The 13,873-nt window shown below is 38.2% G+C and overlaps 1 protein-coding gene across 1 annotated transcript; it reads right to left on the reverse strand.

The window, feature by feature from the left end:
- Nucleotides 1-2,420: 2,420 nt before the first annotated feature.
- On the reverse strand, nt 2,421-5,896 carry tspan18a (tetraspanin 18a). The gene is made up of 7 exons (XM_030766752.1): nt 5,807-5,896; nt 4,412-4,606; nt 4,072-4,146; nt 3,881-3,979; nt 3,490-3,669; nt 3,113-3,196; nt 2,421-2,468 (listed from the first exon to the last, which is right to left on the reverse strand). The coding sequence occupies exons 1-7, from the start codon at nt 5,867-5,869 to the stop codon at nt 2,421-2,423; spliced, it is 744 nt and encodes a 247-aa protein (XP_030622612.1). The 5' UTR covers nt 5,870-5,896.
- Between the last annotated feature and the right edge of the window lie 7,977 nt (nt 5,897-13,873).

Consider the following 13,873-nt stretch of genomic DNA (forward strand, 5'->3'; position numbering starts at 1 on the left):
AAAATAAAATTATCGTGAGGGGACCATATTATAATCCACAGATACTTTTCTGATTAGCAAGAAATGTACATGTCCATATTTTAAATGAGCAGTTTCTCTTTTAGATTGCATCCCGTCTGATGCCACAAGGAAATTTGGAAAAGTCACTTAAGGCCCCCAAATGTGAAATGAGGTTGAAATGTGTGGATATGGTTGTCTAGCAACAGACAGTGGAGACCAGTGCATCTGTACCTGAGCCTCTTCAGATGTCCTTTCAGCTCCACACAGCTCTTAGACAGCCATGTCTAAAAGTTTACATGTGATTGAGCTTACTTATGGTTTAATATCATTTAAAAATGTATTATCAATGTAGTCAATGTTACCTCACAAATCACTTTATTGTTGTGCTTCACTTATCTTATTCTTTTTCTTTATGGTCTTACAGTCCGGGGGGAGTAGAATGAATTACTGAGTTTATGCATCATCTCATATAAGCCAGTGGTTACTTTGTGGTGGATGCAAATGTTCATTTCTTAACATAAAGTACTTGTAGAATGTTTGCTATTCTGTGGTGCTATACAAATGTACTGAGTATTTGACTATTGAGTATTGTTTTCTTAAAATGCTATGCCTTCTCACCAACGGAAGTAATTTAGTAACTAAAAATGAATTAAATCTATTAAATTTAATTCAGTGTTTTTTTTCTCAATCCAAATTCCTCCAAATCTAAAAGGAAAAATATGTAGAAACAATGGAGGACAGCTGAGGATTATCTGTAATGCATAGCTTACCGGTCCATGAAATCACTTATTCTGCTGGATATTATATGTACAAAATGGATAAAATCACAAAAGCTACACATTTGAGTTGGTAATGTTTGTTATTTTAGATCACTTTCAATGGCCTAATATAAAGCTGTTTGCTTTAACATAGAAAAGCATAATGAAAATATGTCTAATTTTGTTGATTGTCAGTTAATATTCTTTTGAAATGCATAAAGTAATTTCATGATTTCAATATCTGAGGGTCATTCCAGACACTCTGAAATTAACAGAACAATGGCCATTTTTTAATCTATAAACTAAACACTTAAGATACCTAGAATCAGTGTCCTGCATCAAGACTTGTGCTTGCAGTCTTTTGCGTTTCAGCATGACATCTGAATAGTAATCTAATAGCCTTCATCCAGTTTAATTTAATGTATCGCAATAGACGACAGTGTTCCATATGTTTGTCATTTATGAACATGTCTACAAATACTATACATAATATTGGTTACACATAATGAAAACAAAATATGCAGACATAACAGTATGTTAAAAGTGCAGGTGTTAAAAATGAAAATAGCACACCAACATCTTATTTTTAGTATCAATCTGGTTCATTTACAGGTACTAGATATACCAATACAAACACTTACAACACATTTTAATATCAAAATGTTCACTGGTGCAATACACATCACATTACAATTAACTGTACAAGATATTGGCCTTTGAGAGAAACAAACAAACAAACAAAAAATATATATATGCACTCACACAAAAATATACACACATGTACACATGCACACGCACACGTGCACACACACATACACACACGCACGCAAACACACACACACACACACACACACACACACTTTGAATTTTGACCAAGCATGGCTCTGTTTAGATTAAAGAACAAAGAACAGGAGATAAGGGGCATACCTGAAGAAGAAGTTCACTTATGGACTTGTTGTTACAAGTTACCCAGGTGCATGCTAGGATCCAAGACAGTTTTATTTATCAATCTCTTGGTAATTTAGTTTTCTATGTTCTCCATCAAAAACACCCAGTTTCCCTCATGAGTGACATGCACTCCAAACTACCCAGATTTACTAAACCATTAATGGTGGTTGTGCAATTATATACTTATTGAACTTCAAAATGCAAACAATAGAATACAATGATAATACTGGTCTATTGAAATCACATATCAGAAAAGTCACATTGATGATTTCAGTACAAGGAGGTAAACATTATAATGGGCCAAAATGTTGCAAAGGGTGAACCACCTCTTTAAACATGTACTATATGTTTGTACAAGTTATTTAATTTTCCTTTATAAATATTTATCCAAATGTCAGTGCAAGAACTTCTTCCCTTTCCCTCCTAAAGGATGGCAGTGTATGCTGCCTTTAAGGAATGAAATGTATTAACTTTGTTTCACTGTTGCTGTAATTTGTTTATTTTGCATCGAATCCAGCACTTCAAAGTTCCAGCTGTGAAGTACAGGTCAGTGTCATTGCTGATTGTTGGTCATTGTTGCTGATTGTTGGTCATTGTTGATCTCCATTCAACCGCATGAAGATGACAAATGTACAGGTTTTTACATTTGTTCACATTTTTTCATCATTTTTTTCTCTTTTCAAATGTCCCATTCCTCCATTGAACATTACTGTTTCACTGGATTCCTCTGAACAAGCACATTGCAAACACCATGGCAAAGAGCTATGAAGGGAAAAGACACAGAAATGTGTTACAGATGAGTCAAATAATGAGCCAACAATTTATAAAAAATAGAAAGGATTACTTTATATATATATATATATATATATATATATATATATATATGTAATTACGTGACACATTTTAATAAAATCACGACACCATTACAAAATCGTAATACTAAAAATGTTGCGTAAAGGTATGCCACTGCAATGACTGGTCCAGGAGGTGGCACTACACTACAATGCATTTAATCTTGAGACATGATTAAACAGATCTATTCCAAAAGCACATACAGCAAAATGTTCAATGTAAATCTGTAACAATACTGAGAAAATTCATTGTTGACCTGAGAGCCATGGGAGGTTTCTATAATTCATACCACATGAGCAAAACTGTGTTTCTGTCATTATTTGACCCGTCCTTTTAGACTGAATCATTCGTGCAGATACTGAGTAGTTCCCTGATCCTCTGTCACTCATGTCTAATGATGTATCATGCCATAGTTATTTTTTAAACTGTATCAAAGTTAGACAAGTATAAAATCTATTTGTTGTGTAAGCAATTTTGGCAAATTGCTATTTTTTTTAATCAAAAGTGACTTATCATTAGTGATGTTTGTAATAGCAAAAGAACCAAAATCATACTTCAATTGTCAGCACCACAATGGCAAGTGCTCCAGCCATGTAGATGTATGTCTCAAAAGAGTCCACTACTGCTGTGTAACAGCCCTGTAAGGAGAGAATAAAAGATGTCTTTATGGAACAGCCCAGTGTCTTCAACTGGTACTTCACTATTTATCCACATACCCACAGAAGTCGCTCTGCATAGCCCATTTCTAAGTGTTACTTATTTACCATTACATAATAGAGGTGATGAATGGTATGTCATACTAATCTTACTATTGTTTATTCCTGGCTATTTGAATTTCCATGGTAACTGTTCTCATAGTGCTGTGTATTACTCTGTAGCCGGTAATGTATGTCATTCCGTTTTGCTAACTCTCCAAGTAGGGGCTGCTGACCTTATTGTAACGGTACAACATGTTGCCCTTGAGACACTCATCCTTGCTCACGTAGACTCCATCTCTAGGCAACAGATCGTTCCTCAGGCAACAGATTTCAGGGACCATTTTGTGGGGGTAGATTCGTCTAAAGAGGCTTTCATCAAAGTCCTCAGGGCTGTTCACCCCACAGCAGTCAAACTGTAGAGAAAGGAGTGAATCGTGTGCGTGTTAAAATGTGTAGCAGGTCTTTTAAACACCACTCCTCTGTTCATTGAAAAGTATATGAGCGTCATCATTTGCAGATCAACATGAAAGCACTAAAATACATGGAACTGGGTTCTGGGCGTACTGCGTTGACAAATATTGTTAATAAATGTACATCATCACAACAAACTGTAAGTGAGCATACCGTGGACATGATGGCGTTCCATGTGGAAGTGAAGACATCAGTGTTGTTATGGCCTTGATAGCGCCTTTTCAATTCCTGGGTGAAGTAATCTCTGGTGAGCTGTTGAAGCATGAAATAAAAGTGAGCAAAGCAATTCCAAACAAATTTCGAAGAGTAACATTTTCGATCTGACAAATAATAAATACACTCACATGGTCCCGAAATATGAAGGCCAAAATGGCAGCTGCCAACTCTGCCAGGAATATAATCAGAATAAGCATGAAGAACTGTGGAGAAATTAGGAAGGTGGCGTGGGGATGGGACAAAAAGAGCAGGAGGAAAAGAGGTTTTAATCAGATTTATGGCTACAACTGACAAATTCTGGACGCACACTATGGCTGTCATTACAACACATTCTAGCATTATTATAATCTGGTGAACAGACCAAGATCCAATAAGTAGCCTTTCAGTGGCTCTGTAATGGCATATGATCAACACACAGATAGGAATTTGCCTCACACTTTAGACCTGTGATTACTGTAATTAACTCACAAAGAGCAGCAGACATTTGTTTTCCCGTATGGCTCCGCAGCAGCCCAGGAATCCCAGGAGAAACAGCATGCCTCCCATGACCAGGATAACATAGACCCCCGTGAAGAGCAGTGGGTTGGCTGCCACAATCTCCCTGAAACCTGTGGGATCCACCAGCACCCAGATACCTATTCCCAGCAGGAAAGCACCACCAAGCTATGAAAAGAGACATTTATGACTTGACAGCTCTGTATGCTATGCGTCAAATGTTACGTAAGGCAAGACATTCACAGTACTCACTCACAAATTAATAACTGCACAAAATTAAAGGTGTTCATGAAAATCTAGCAAAAACATAACAGACTCATACAGACATCTGCAGTGGCTGACTAACAGAGAATGAGCAGGTTTCTATTACTTTGTATTTTGGCCACTGGATATAGCTACTTCTTTCCTCATATGGATCACCAAGGTAATGATGCATTTGAGTCCATACAGCATCACAAATATAGCCACAGAAAGATGGATATATTTTAAAGGTGTTGCAGTCAACATAAAATCAGTATTAGTTTATGCAACATTTACTGCATTTTAAAGACAATAATGAGGACATATTTATTACAGAAGGATACTACAGTACAGATACAGCCTTTTGAGTATGTTGAGAGAATCGTGATTTTATACAGTAAGGTAAACAAGAAAACATGTCTAAGATGTCACTATATCAGGCAAAAAAGCATTTAACAGTTGTATCAGTTTTATCATCAGAAAAAATCATCTTGATGCCATCAAGGCTGTGCAATACTTCATGCACATGCATGTATTGTGTTCATGCACTGATCATTTTACTTCCACTTTAGTCAGGTCAAAGGAATTTCAAAAGACTGCAGCTGAAATTCTATTTAGCGACAAAGGAAAGCCATAGGACTAAACCAAGATCATTTGGCCAAACATACATACGACATTCTAAAAGTGATTTACAGACGGTAACAAAGTGGGACCTACTGGTTATTTCAAACACTCTTTTGAGCTCTATATGTTTTTTGTTGCTGTTTCTGTTTCTATTTTTGTGTCGGTTTGCTTGTTTTTTTGCAAAGAATGACCTGCCTGCCCAGTTTCCTCTTCCAGTTCTCAGTTCTTTCAAATCTGTGTTATGCAAACAGGAGATCAATTTCAACCCAACTCCAAACTCCAAGGACTTGAATTACGACCATGGGTCTCATCGTGAGCAGAAGGGAGCAGTTTGAATCAGTATGCTCCCACACTCAGGTCAAACTGAGCAAGGTTCATGTAGCATGAAGAACTGACAAACTGTTATTCAGAGTGTGCCAAATGAAAACCTTGTTTTCTGGTGTGTGCGAGAGATTTTCTCTGACTTGGGTGAATGAGAAGAAGACAAGGGTCAGGGATACTTACAAATATAAGGAAGTTGAAAATGAACATGAGGTACTTGATACAGCTAAGACAGTCCCCCTCCATGGCAGTGCCTTGTGCTGAAGTCTCCCCTTGTCCCTGAAGGCATACACACACAGGAAGAAAAAAGAGGGAGGTAGAGATGCTCTATCACTTTCTGAGGGGCTGATTTGGAAAGCAGGGAAAGAGGACAGAGAGAAAGAAAGCAGAGCCCTTTCTTCCCCCTTGATTTAATTAAAACCGATGAGATCATTCTGACTTCCTCACTTAAAAATGCAGTCTGAATTGGAGCTGATTAAATGACCTCAAGCTTTCATGTTAAATAATATCGAATCAAAATATTACAAGTCACTTCATACAGCTATGGCTCACAGTTCTGATCAAACTTAAAACTGAATTCCAAAGCAAAGCTCTGCCTTTTTTGTCTATTTGTCTATTTCTTCATTCATTAACCACAAAATGAAGAATACATGTACATATGAATATGTGCAATAGCAGATATTCAGTGATACACGAAAAATTCAGCAAAAAGACTTCAGATCTTACATGCTCTGCTATGATGGCAACAGGGATGTGTGGTGATTTTTTGGGGAGAGATTTAATAGTTGACTTCACTGTGCTGGACTGATAAAGGAACACTATCAGGAGTCCGGTCCCAAAACACATTTGGCCCTGTTCACACCATAGGCACATCTCAACAGACTGAATAAACATGTCCTCCCACTGCTACAGACCGATCCTGCTGTCACTGGAATTGCCCTGACTCAAAAATATTTAACATAAGTTATATGAGCAGCTTCACACAAAACATGCACATGCTAAAGAGTCATATTAGTGTTTTAACTCATTAGTTAGTCTTCTGGGAAGATGGTAACACTTGAAGATCAATGACCACTTTTAAATCTACACATGTTTAATCTCACATTGTCAGCACTTTGCTTTTCACCTGTGCAATAGTATGCTGTTGTGTGTGGCCTTTCCTGTTTAGGTTCATTTACTTTAATAAAGGAAATGGCAGGAAGTCCCTCAGCTGTGGCTGACAATGCATTCTAAGTAATTACAGGCTATTAGAAGAGGTTTAGCATAATGACAGTGAGGCTGTTCATTAGTGCATTGGGTTCACAGTTTACATCCCACAGGTAAATCTGATTCTCCCAGTGCCTGCTCACAAACGCCTGGGACAGAGTGGCACCACAGTGCACATAATGTCAGTAAGAGACACAAATTCCTGTCTGTATGAAGCCAGAACAGCAGGAACAGGAGCATACAGAACTCCAGAACCCTCTGCAACTCGTTCTCAGTTTAAAAATAGATCCGAGCAGCTGGACAATTTCATGGGGCCCAACAGTAGATAGCTGCAAATAATTCCACCTGTCTTCTTACGGACCTGTTCAGGCATAATTCAATAAGCCTCTGGTCAGATTTACCCAAAGTCATTTCCTGGGAAATGCTGCACCTCAGTCAGGTGTTCTGTTAAGTGGGAGAGTGGCACTCTATGGAACCCCACTGTGTTGAGCTAATCCGGCAGATTCGTGGGGGTCTGCCGGCAAGTGTGGGTGTATGTGCGCGTGTGTATGTGTGTGTGCGTGTGTGTATGTGTGTGTGTGTCAGAGAGAGAGAGAAAGAGAGAGGCAGAGAGAGAGAGAGAGAAACTGCCTGAACTGATTAAGCTTTCAGCTTTTCTAACGCCAGGCCTGACTCAAGGCCACGCTCACAGATCTCAAATGTTAGTCAAGGTTTCATGACCTAAGAAAACTTATCCAAACAGTTCATTAACAACTACTGGGGTTGTTTTAAGTATTATTAAACTCCAAATTAATGCTTTTCAACACTTTGTTTGCAAAATTGTCCTTTGTGGAATATTTTTTACTTAGCTTGATTTTGCTTAATTTTGCAAGGGGGGAATTTGGCTGCAATGTCTACAGTAATTCCTATCATTAATAACACAACAGTACAAAATCTACTTCTTTTCTGCACTGAAGGTGACTTCTGAACTAGGTGACTATTATTTAATCTTCAAAACATTCCTGGAAAATAAGATGGACTATATGAGGAAACCATAAATAAAAAAACTCATAATTAATCCTGACCCAGCTTCAAAAAAATTATCCAACAGCACGCTGCTTTAGACAGAATACATCAACTTGTCACAGTTGCCGTGGGGATATGTAGTGAACACAAGAAGTGTTTTCCCTCAGCCCTTGGAAAACATTGGATTCATCGATCAAAAGTCGGCAGCCACTGGCTCACTGTTACTCTTCCTGCAGCCAGTGAGGTGAAGCATCTTCATCACATTCTCGCAGGCAATGAAAAGCTACTATATGACAAGTTTGTGAAGGGCACCCATCAACATTTGTTTCTGCTGATCTATGGAACAATCAGGAAAGTCTTCAAACATGTAATGTTTTCAGTTCCTCATTTTGTAACAGTGATGAAGTATGCTTCAGTCCACTCATCTCAGCTTTAACCACATCTCAGCAGGACTCCCTCAGCTGATCCTGTGACTATATCAGTCAGCACTGAAAAGCTATTGAAAACTGTTATGACAAATACCTCAAAATAATCATATTTTTAAATCACACAGAGGTTTCAAAATAAATAAACTGTCTATGTGGGTCTCTCAAGGCATCGCTCATAGTTGATACAAAGTACACAGAGAGGGTGAAGTGACACCGTATCTCACAACTCAAGGTAAAATAGAGTTGACCAGTATGTAGAATTGAAAACACTGTTAGGCCACTGCTCTACATTCCATGATGGGATATGACCCAAAAAGCATTATTTCTTCTCACTGTTCCTCAACATTCTTATCTAGTCAGCTTCCAATCAACTTTGCTCAAAGCGAAGGCAGAAATATTGGTTTTAGTTGGATAAACAGTGCCTCCAGTCATTTTAATTGAATAAGCCAACATCAAAAGCTGACTTCAAGTCATGGAAATGCATTATTCAATCTTTTTTTATTTATTTTAAAAGGAGGAATGTCTCATCTCTGTTGGGGAAAAAATACAGAGGAAAGAGAGAATAGTGGCATGGAAAAAGTTCAAAGCTTAGAACTATATTTGGCACACTTTACAATTTACAATTTACAATCTGGCATTTAGCAGACGCTTTTAACCAAAGCAACTTACAATAAACGCATCACGTTAGAGTGGAATAAGTATTTAAAGTTGTTGCAAACTATGGACCAGATAGTTTGTTCTATCCTACCAAGGAAATCTTAAGGGTACTACCTGAATTTGGAATATAGATGGTGCACCTTTTACCTATCCATGCCTCTGGATGTGACTATGACATAACTATTATCCCCAAACAAATTAACCACGAGCCACCAACAGTGACTCTTTGTCCATTCTCGCATCACATAAAAGAAAATTAAAGGCACATCACACACCCCAAAATTAACCTTGTACAATTTACTAGGATTTTGTTCCCTCAAATCGTTTTTAACATTCTACTAATTTGAACTTCACCAGTACCAGTGTCTGAGCCTATGCCCAGCCCAACCACAGAGGAGGATGCTGCTTCCTTTGATGATCAGAGCTGCATTTAAAAAGCTTGTATAGTTCATTGTGGTATGCCATGAATATTACATTGTTTTTTCCCCCCTTTCATATTCAATTTAGAAGCAGTTACTCTTCTAATTTAGTCAGACTCATATTTCACTGAAAAATAAATAAATACAGCTGTGGAGGACAGGGGTTCCCAAGAGGACTGCATTGTCCATTTTTGAGGCTCAAATTACAGAGAGTGAGCCCACTAGATGCTGTATGAAGTGGCCTGAATGCTAAGTAGGTGCATAATGTGAATTCACTGGCCATACAGATTTTCAGACAGCAGTAAAGCCCTTAAGAGGCTATCTTGTCTGAGTTCTGAGTTCCCCTTGTCTGTGGCTTCCTGCAAGCCCATCCTGTAGATGAGTGGGCTACAGTGACACACTGATAAGGATCCTATTCTGAAGAGGAATTTACATCTTAAACAGCGCAGGCACAAAAAGGAACAATGCATAGGGTGTATCTGAGCTTTTAATCTCTTAAGAAAAAGAGTCTCATTTATCACATGAGAGCTGATTAAAAAAGCATATGCTCTCTTGTTGGAAAAAACGCATGAGACCACACAGTGTATCATTTGTGTTTTCAGCAAAAATCCTCATATATGTAAAGAGTGCTATTTTTGCAGCTCCTCCATTTCCAGTTTATTAGCAGAGACCTTTAAACACAGACATGCCTCTGCATTACAGAGCAGGCAGTGATTGAGGAGGACATTTGGGCTCTGTACCTAACGGTGCTGGCACCCGAGTCTACACTAACTGCTGATGGAAGAACAGATCAATACAGAGCTCAGGCCGGCAATCAATCTCTGATTAATAATATGCTGCATGCAGCCACTTCTCCCAAAATACTCCCCCAACCGATGCTTCAAGATAACATCACTAACCCTATGAGCTTTCAACAATCACCCAACAGAAGCAGAGATTAATCACGCTTTTAGAGGGAAGTACTGATCCATCAAAGCACAGAAAACCTTTTAGTCTTTAACAAAACAGATCTTGTCCATGTTAAAAAATAAATACATTTGTACATGCATTGATTACACACAGAGCACAGGGCAACCTTATGAACCTGTTGTGTATCTCAGAGGTTATGACCCGCAAAACTTTGTGCCTACCAAGACATAAAGTACTATATCACTGGAGAAGATCTCTAACCAGACATTAAGGTGCACATTCAAAGCATGTTGTCTAACTCATCACAATGAATGGGCATCTCAAACACCCAGTACATGTCTGATCAGAGATGGTTACAGTCTTCAGGTGGTCAAACACCCCCCACAAAATTGACAAAATCTGCTGTACACGGTGCATGACACAAATGAAAACTGTTTTGTACATGTTGGCACTTCAGTGATTTTCTCAGTCCCAAATGTTTGCAAATTTAGAACATAAAAAAGCCAGAGCTGAAGCTGAAGGAAAAGGCTTCCTGTTGATTCCACAGCGGGGATGAAAAGTGCCTCTCCGTCTTGGAGACTAACTACACTCTAGTGGCTGTTACTTAAAAAAACTTAACTTAAGTGAAATATGCTCATCTGGCAGCTTCTGAAAACTAGCCGACTATGTGAACTTTAGTTTGATAGTTTGGTAGTTTGATACAAAATGGAAAGAGAAGGTTCCTTTTTAAGTTATCCAGAACCCCTGATACTTTATATGTACTCTGCTTGCAGGGGCTGTGAGGCTGTCTCTGCAATAAATTAAGTCTGAGAGCTGTCAACATGGTCTTTGTTTTGCAGGAAATTTCTGTCAGTAAGAGTTAGAACAACTAAAAAGCAAAAGCTAAGGGAAAAAGTCTCACAGTAACTTTTTCTCATAACCTGTTGATATGCTGTACTGCCTTGTCAGGGCCACGGGAGAAAATCACGGGAGAACTGAAACACACTAGAACACAGAGTCAGGAAAGCCCCTGTGTTGTTTCTGCTCGTGTTCAGCTGCAGAACAACTAGCCAAGGGTAATTAGTTTTTTAAAAAAAAGAAGAATTAAAATGGACTTGTTTTGTTCCAGGTTTGCTGTGATTGAGAAAAATTGCTGAAGGATCTAGCTTACAAAGAAAGGCAGTCCAAAACAAGAGCCCAGCTGGAGAGAGGTGGTGTGGGAGGGTGTGAAGATGCCAACACTCTCACACTCGGCACTCTGTTCATGCACCATCTGCCCTCAACAGCAACAATAACATGGACAGAGAATTGCATGACAACACAATGTTACTTGGGACTTCAATCTGTTGGTGACTTTATTTCATGATTTGTGTAAATGTGTATCTTTTTGTGTGTTTGTGTTTGTTTCAAATTTAACTAATATACTTTCACAAGATATCCTGCAAAATGAATACAGACTATGCAACTTGAGGCATTAATGCATTTGACATTTGACGAAAACAATAACTTGTTTCAAATAAGTGCAGAGAGTCCAATTAGTATTTCAAGCAATGCAGAAATGTGGAAACACATAACAAAATAGTGTTTGTTTCTCATTAGAGATAGTGTCTGGAATGAGCCAGAGCCGCTGATCCTAAAGGAAAGGTTGATAACCAAATCGAGCACTCAGAAGTCTTCCCCTCTCTTGTTTTGACCTTTGGAATAAAATACCTGGGAGATACTGCTTTTTTTATACAATGGCACAACATATATGTATATATACATGCATATATACATGCTGGTTGTGAGATTTTGAAATGATTTTTCTATTTCTACCACACATGATAGAAAGTTACATTCAGACCGAACTGAAAAATCAAAATGTCTAATGGAATGCCAGGAGAGTGTTAACAGAGTCTCAAAATAATAATCCTTTGTTATACTTCCATAATCGTGTTGAGAAGATTTAAAAAAAGCATCAGACATAGCAGTACTGGTTATTCAGAAGAAATGGCTTGAGGGAAAAACAGTGTTCTAAATCATACTATGGGACTGAAACAGTATGATGACAGTATCAATCAGTGGAGAAAAAAGGGACTAAATCAATGAGAACATGCCTGAGGATAAATGCTAGCATTACTGTATATGACAGCATTACGAGTAGTTACACTTTCATGTTGGGATGACCTGACATCCAAGTGAATCAATGTTAATGACACTGACGACCTGCAGCCGCCACTGATTGATGAGTATAATCCAGAATTATTAAAACCCATCATACCATATGTACCTGTAAATGGCTCTCCACTCAGCTGAAGAAAATGGCGTTTTTATCTCCGGTGGTTCCACTTCAAAAAAGTAGCTGTGAATGGAACAAAAACAAACATTCTTTAGGCAGTTTAAAATATTCACATGAAAGTCTTCATTCTACCTATGTTATCACATTTCCATTTCAATCAAAGATTTCAAAAAATGTTCAGTTATGATCACATGCTCTCTCCTTGTGAAAGTGCTGGGTAATTTTGAGCACAGTCTGTTTCCATGTGCCTAAATAAGTGGAACAGAATTAGAATGGGTACCTTTCATTCAAAGGGGAAAAATAGAGATGAGAAAAACATTTTTGGCTGAGCCAAAACGAATGTTAGATGTGCACATACTGTAACTAAGGCAATGGCACTGCTTGGAACTAACAGGATATCCTCACTCATGGCCAATACGCCAATTCCTCTGCAGTGATGAGAAATCTCAGCAGAGGCAGAAGACCACCCAAGATTAATGAAAGCAATTGACCATGATGTCACCGAATGTCATTATTAGAATTAATGGTGATAGAATAATATCTTCTTACTATGGAAATCTAGGACATCTACAATATTATTCAGGCTTCAGGTTAAACCTGTCAGTATAATAGGTACATATAGAGAATAATAATCATGTATTTATTAATTTGCTAGCCTGCACAAGAAGGTCCTTGTCCCTAGTCTACATCTGATATTTCAGTTGGAGGTAACCACTATTCCTGTGAATGCTTGCATCTCTAGAGCATCCAGGGTGAGGCTAGGGGTTCAAGAAGGACATGTTCACTAAAGGTCTGAACCACACATCTCTTTCCAAGGAACCAAACAGAGGATCAATAAAAAAGTGTTAGGTTTTGTTTGAATCCAGCAGAATAGAGCAGAGGATCAATAGGTGTTGTTTGAGGAGCAAAAAATCCAACAGAGAAAATCAAATTATAAAACAATGAAATGTTCTGGAGAGCCCTGGAGATTTGAAAATATAGGATGTGGTTAATGTGATGAAAGGAAACTTCCAGGATCCTCAAGTGTCGAGCATAAATTGATCTTTCTGTATAACTATAGCAAACTATAAACATAATGATTACATTTTAACGTAACAGTTGTTACCCGTTTCCATATTTTTTCTGGTATAGAGGCTGAAAATTTTGGTGACCTGCTTGCAGATATTTAAGAACATCTTTTTATTACTATAAAGTCTTGATCCAGTCCTGCTAGTCTGATATATCTTGATAGGAGTATAGATACACACACACACGCACGCACACACATGCACACACACATACATATACACACACACACACTCACCAGAACCTGTTTAAGATAAAACCCCATGGCATGACCCTCAGTCTCTGGGCCAGACATTAAATCACG

This window comes from Chanos chanos, chromosome 2 (genome assembly GCF_902362185.1).
Source record: "Chanos chanos chromosome 2, fChaCha1.1, whole genome shotgun sequence".
Taxonomy (NCBI): Eukaryota; Metazoa; Chordata; class Actinopteri; order Gonorynchiformes; family Chanidae; genus Chanos; species Chanos chanos.

Bases quoted from the DNA above. Each gene is read 5' to 3' on its own strand.
- tspan18a (XM_030766752.1), bottom strand. From the start codon at position 5,869: ATGGAGGGGGACTGTCTTAGCTGTATCAAGTACCTCATGTTCATTTTC. The intron at 4,147-4,411 runs GTGAGTTAATTA...ATTTCTCCACAG, and splicing joins ACAAATGTCTGCTGCTCTTT to TTCTTCATGCTTATTCTGAT. The intron at 2,469-3,112 runs GTATGATTTTGG...TTCCCTTCATAG, and splicing joins TTGTGGTGCTGACAATTGAA to CTCTTTGCCATGGTGTTTGC.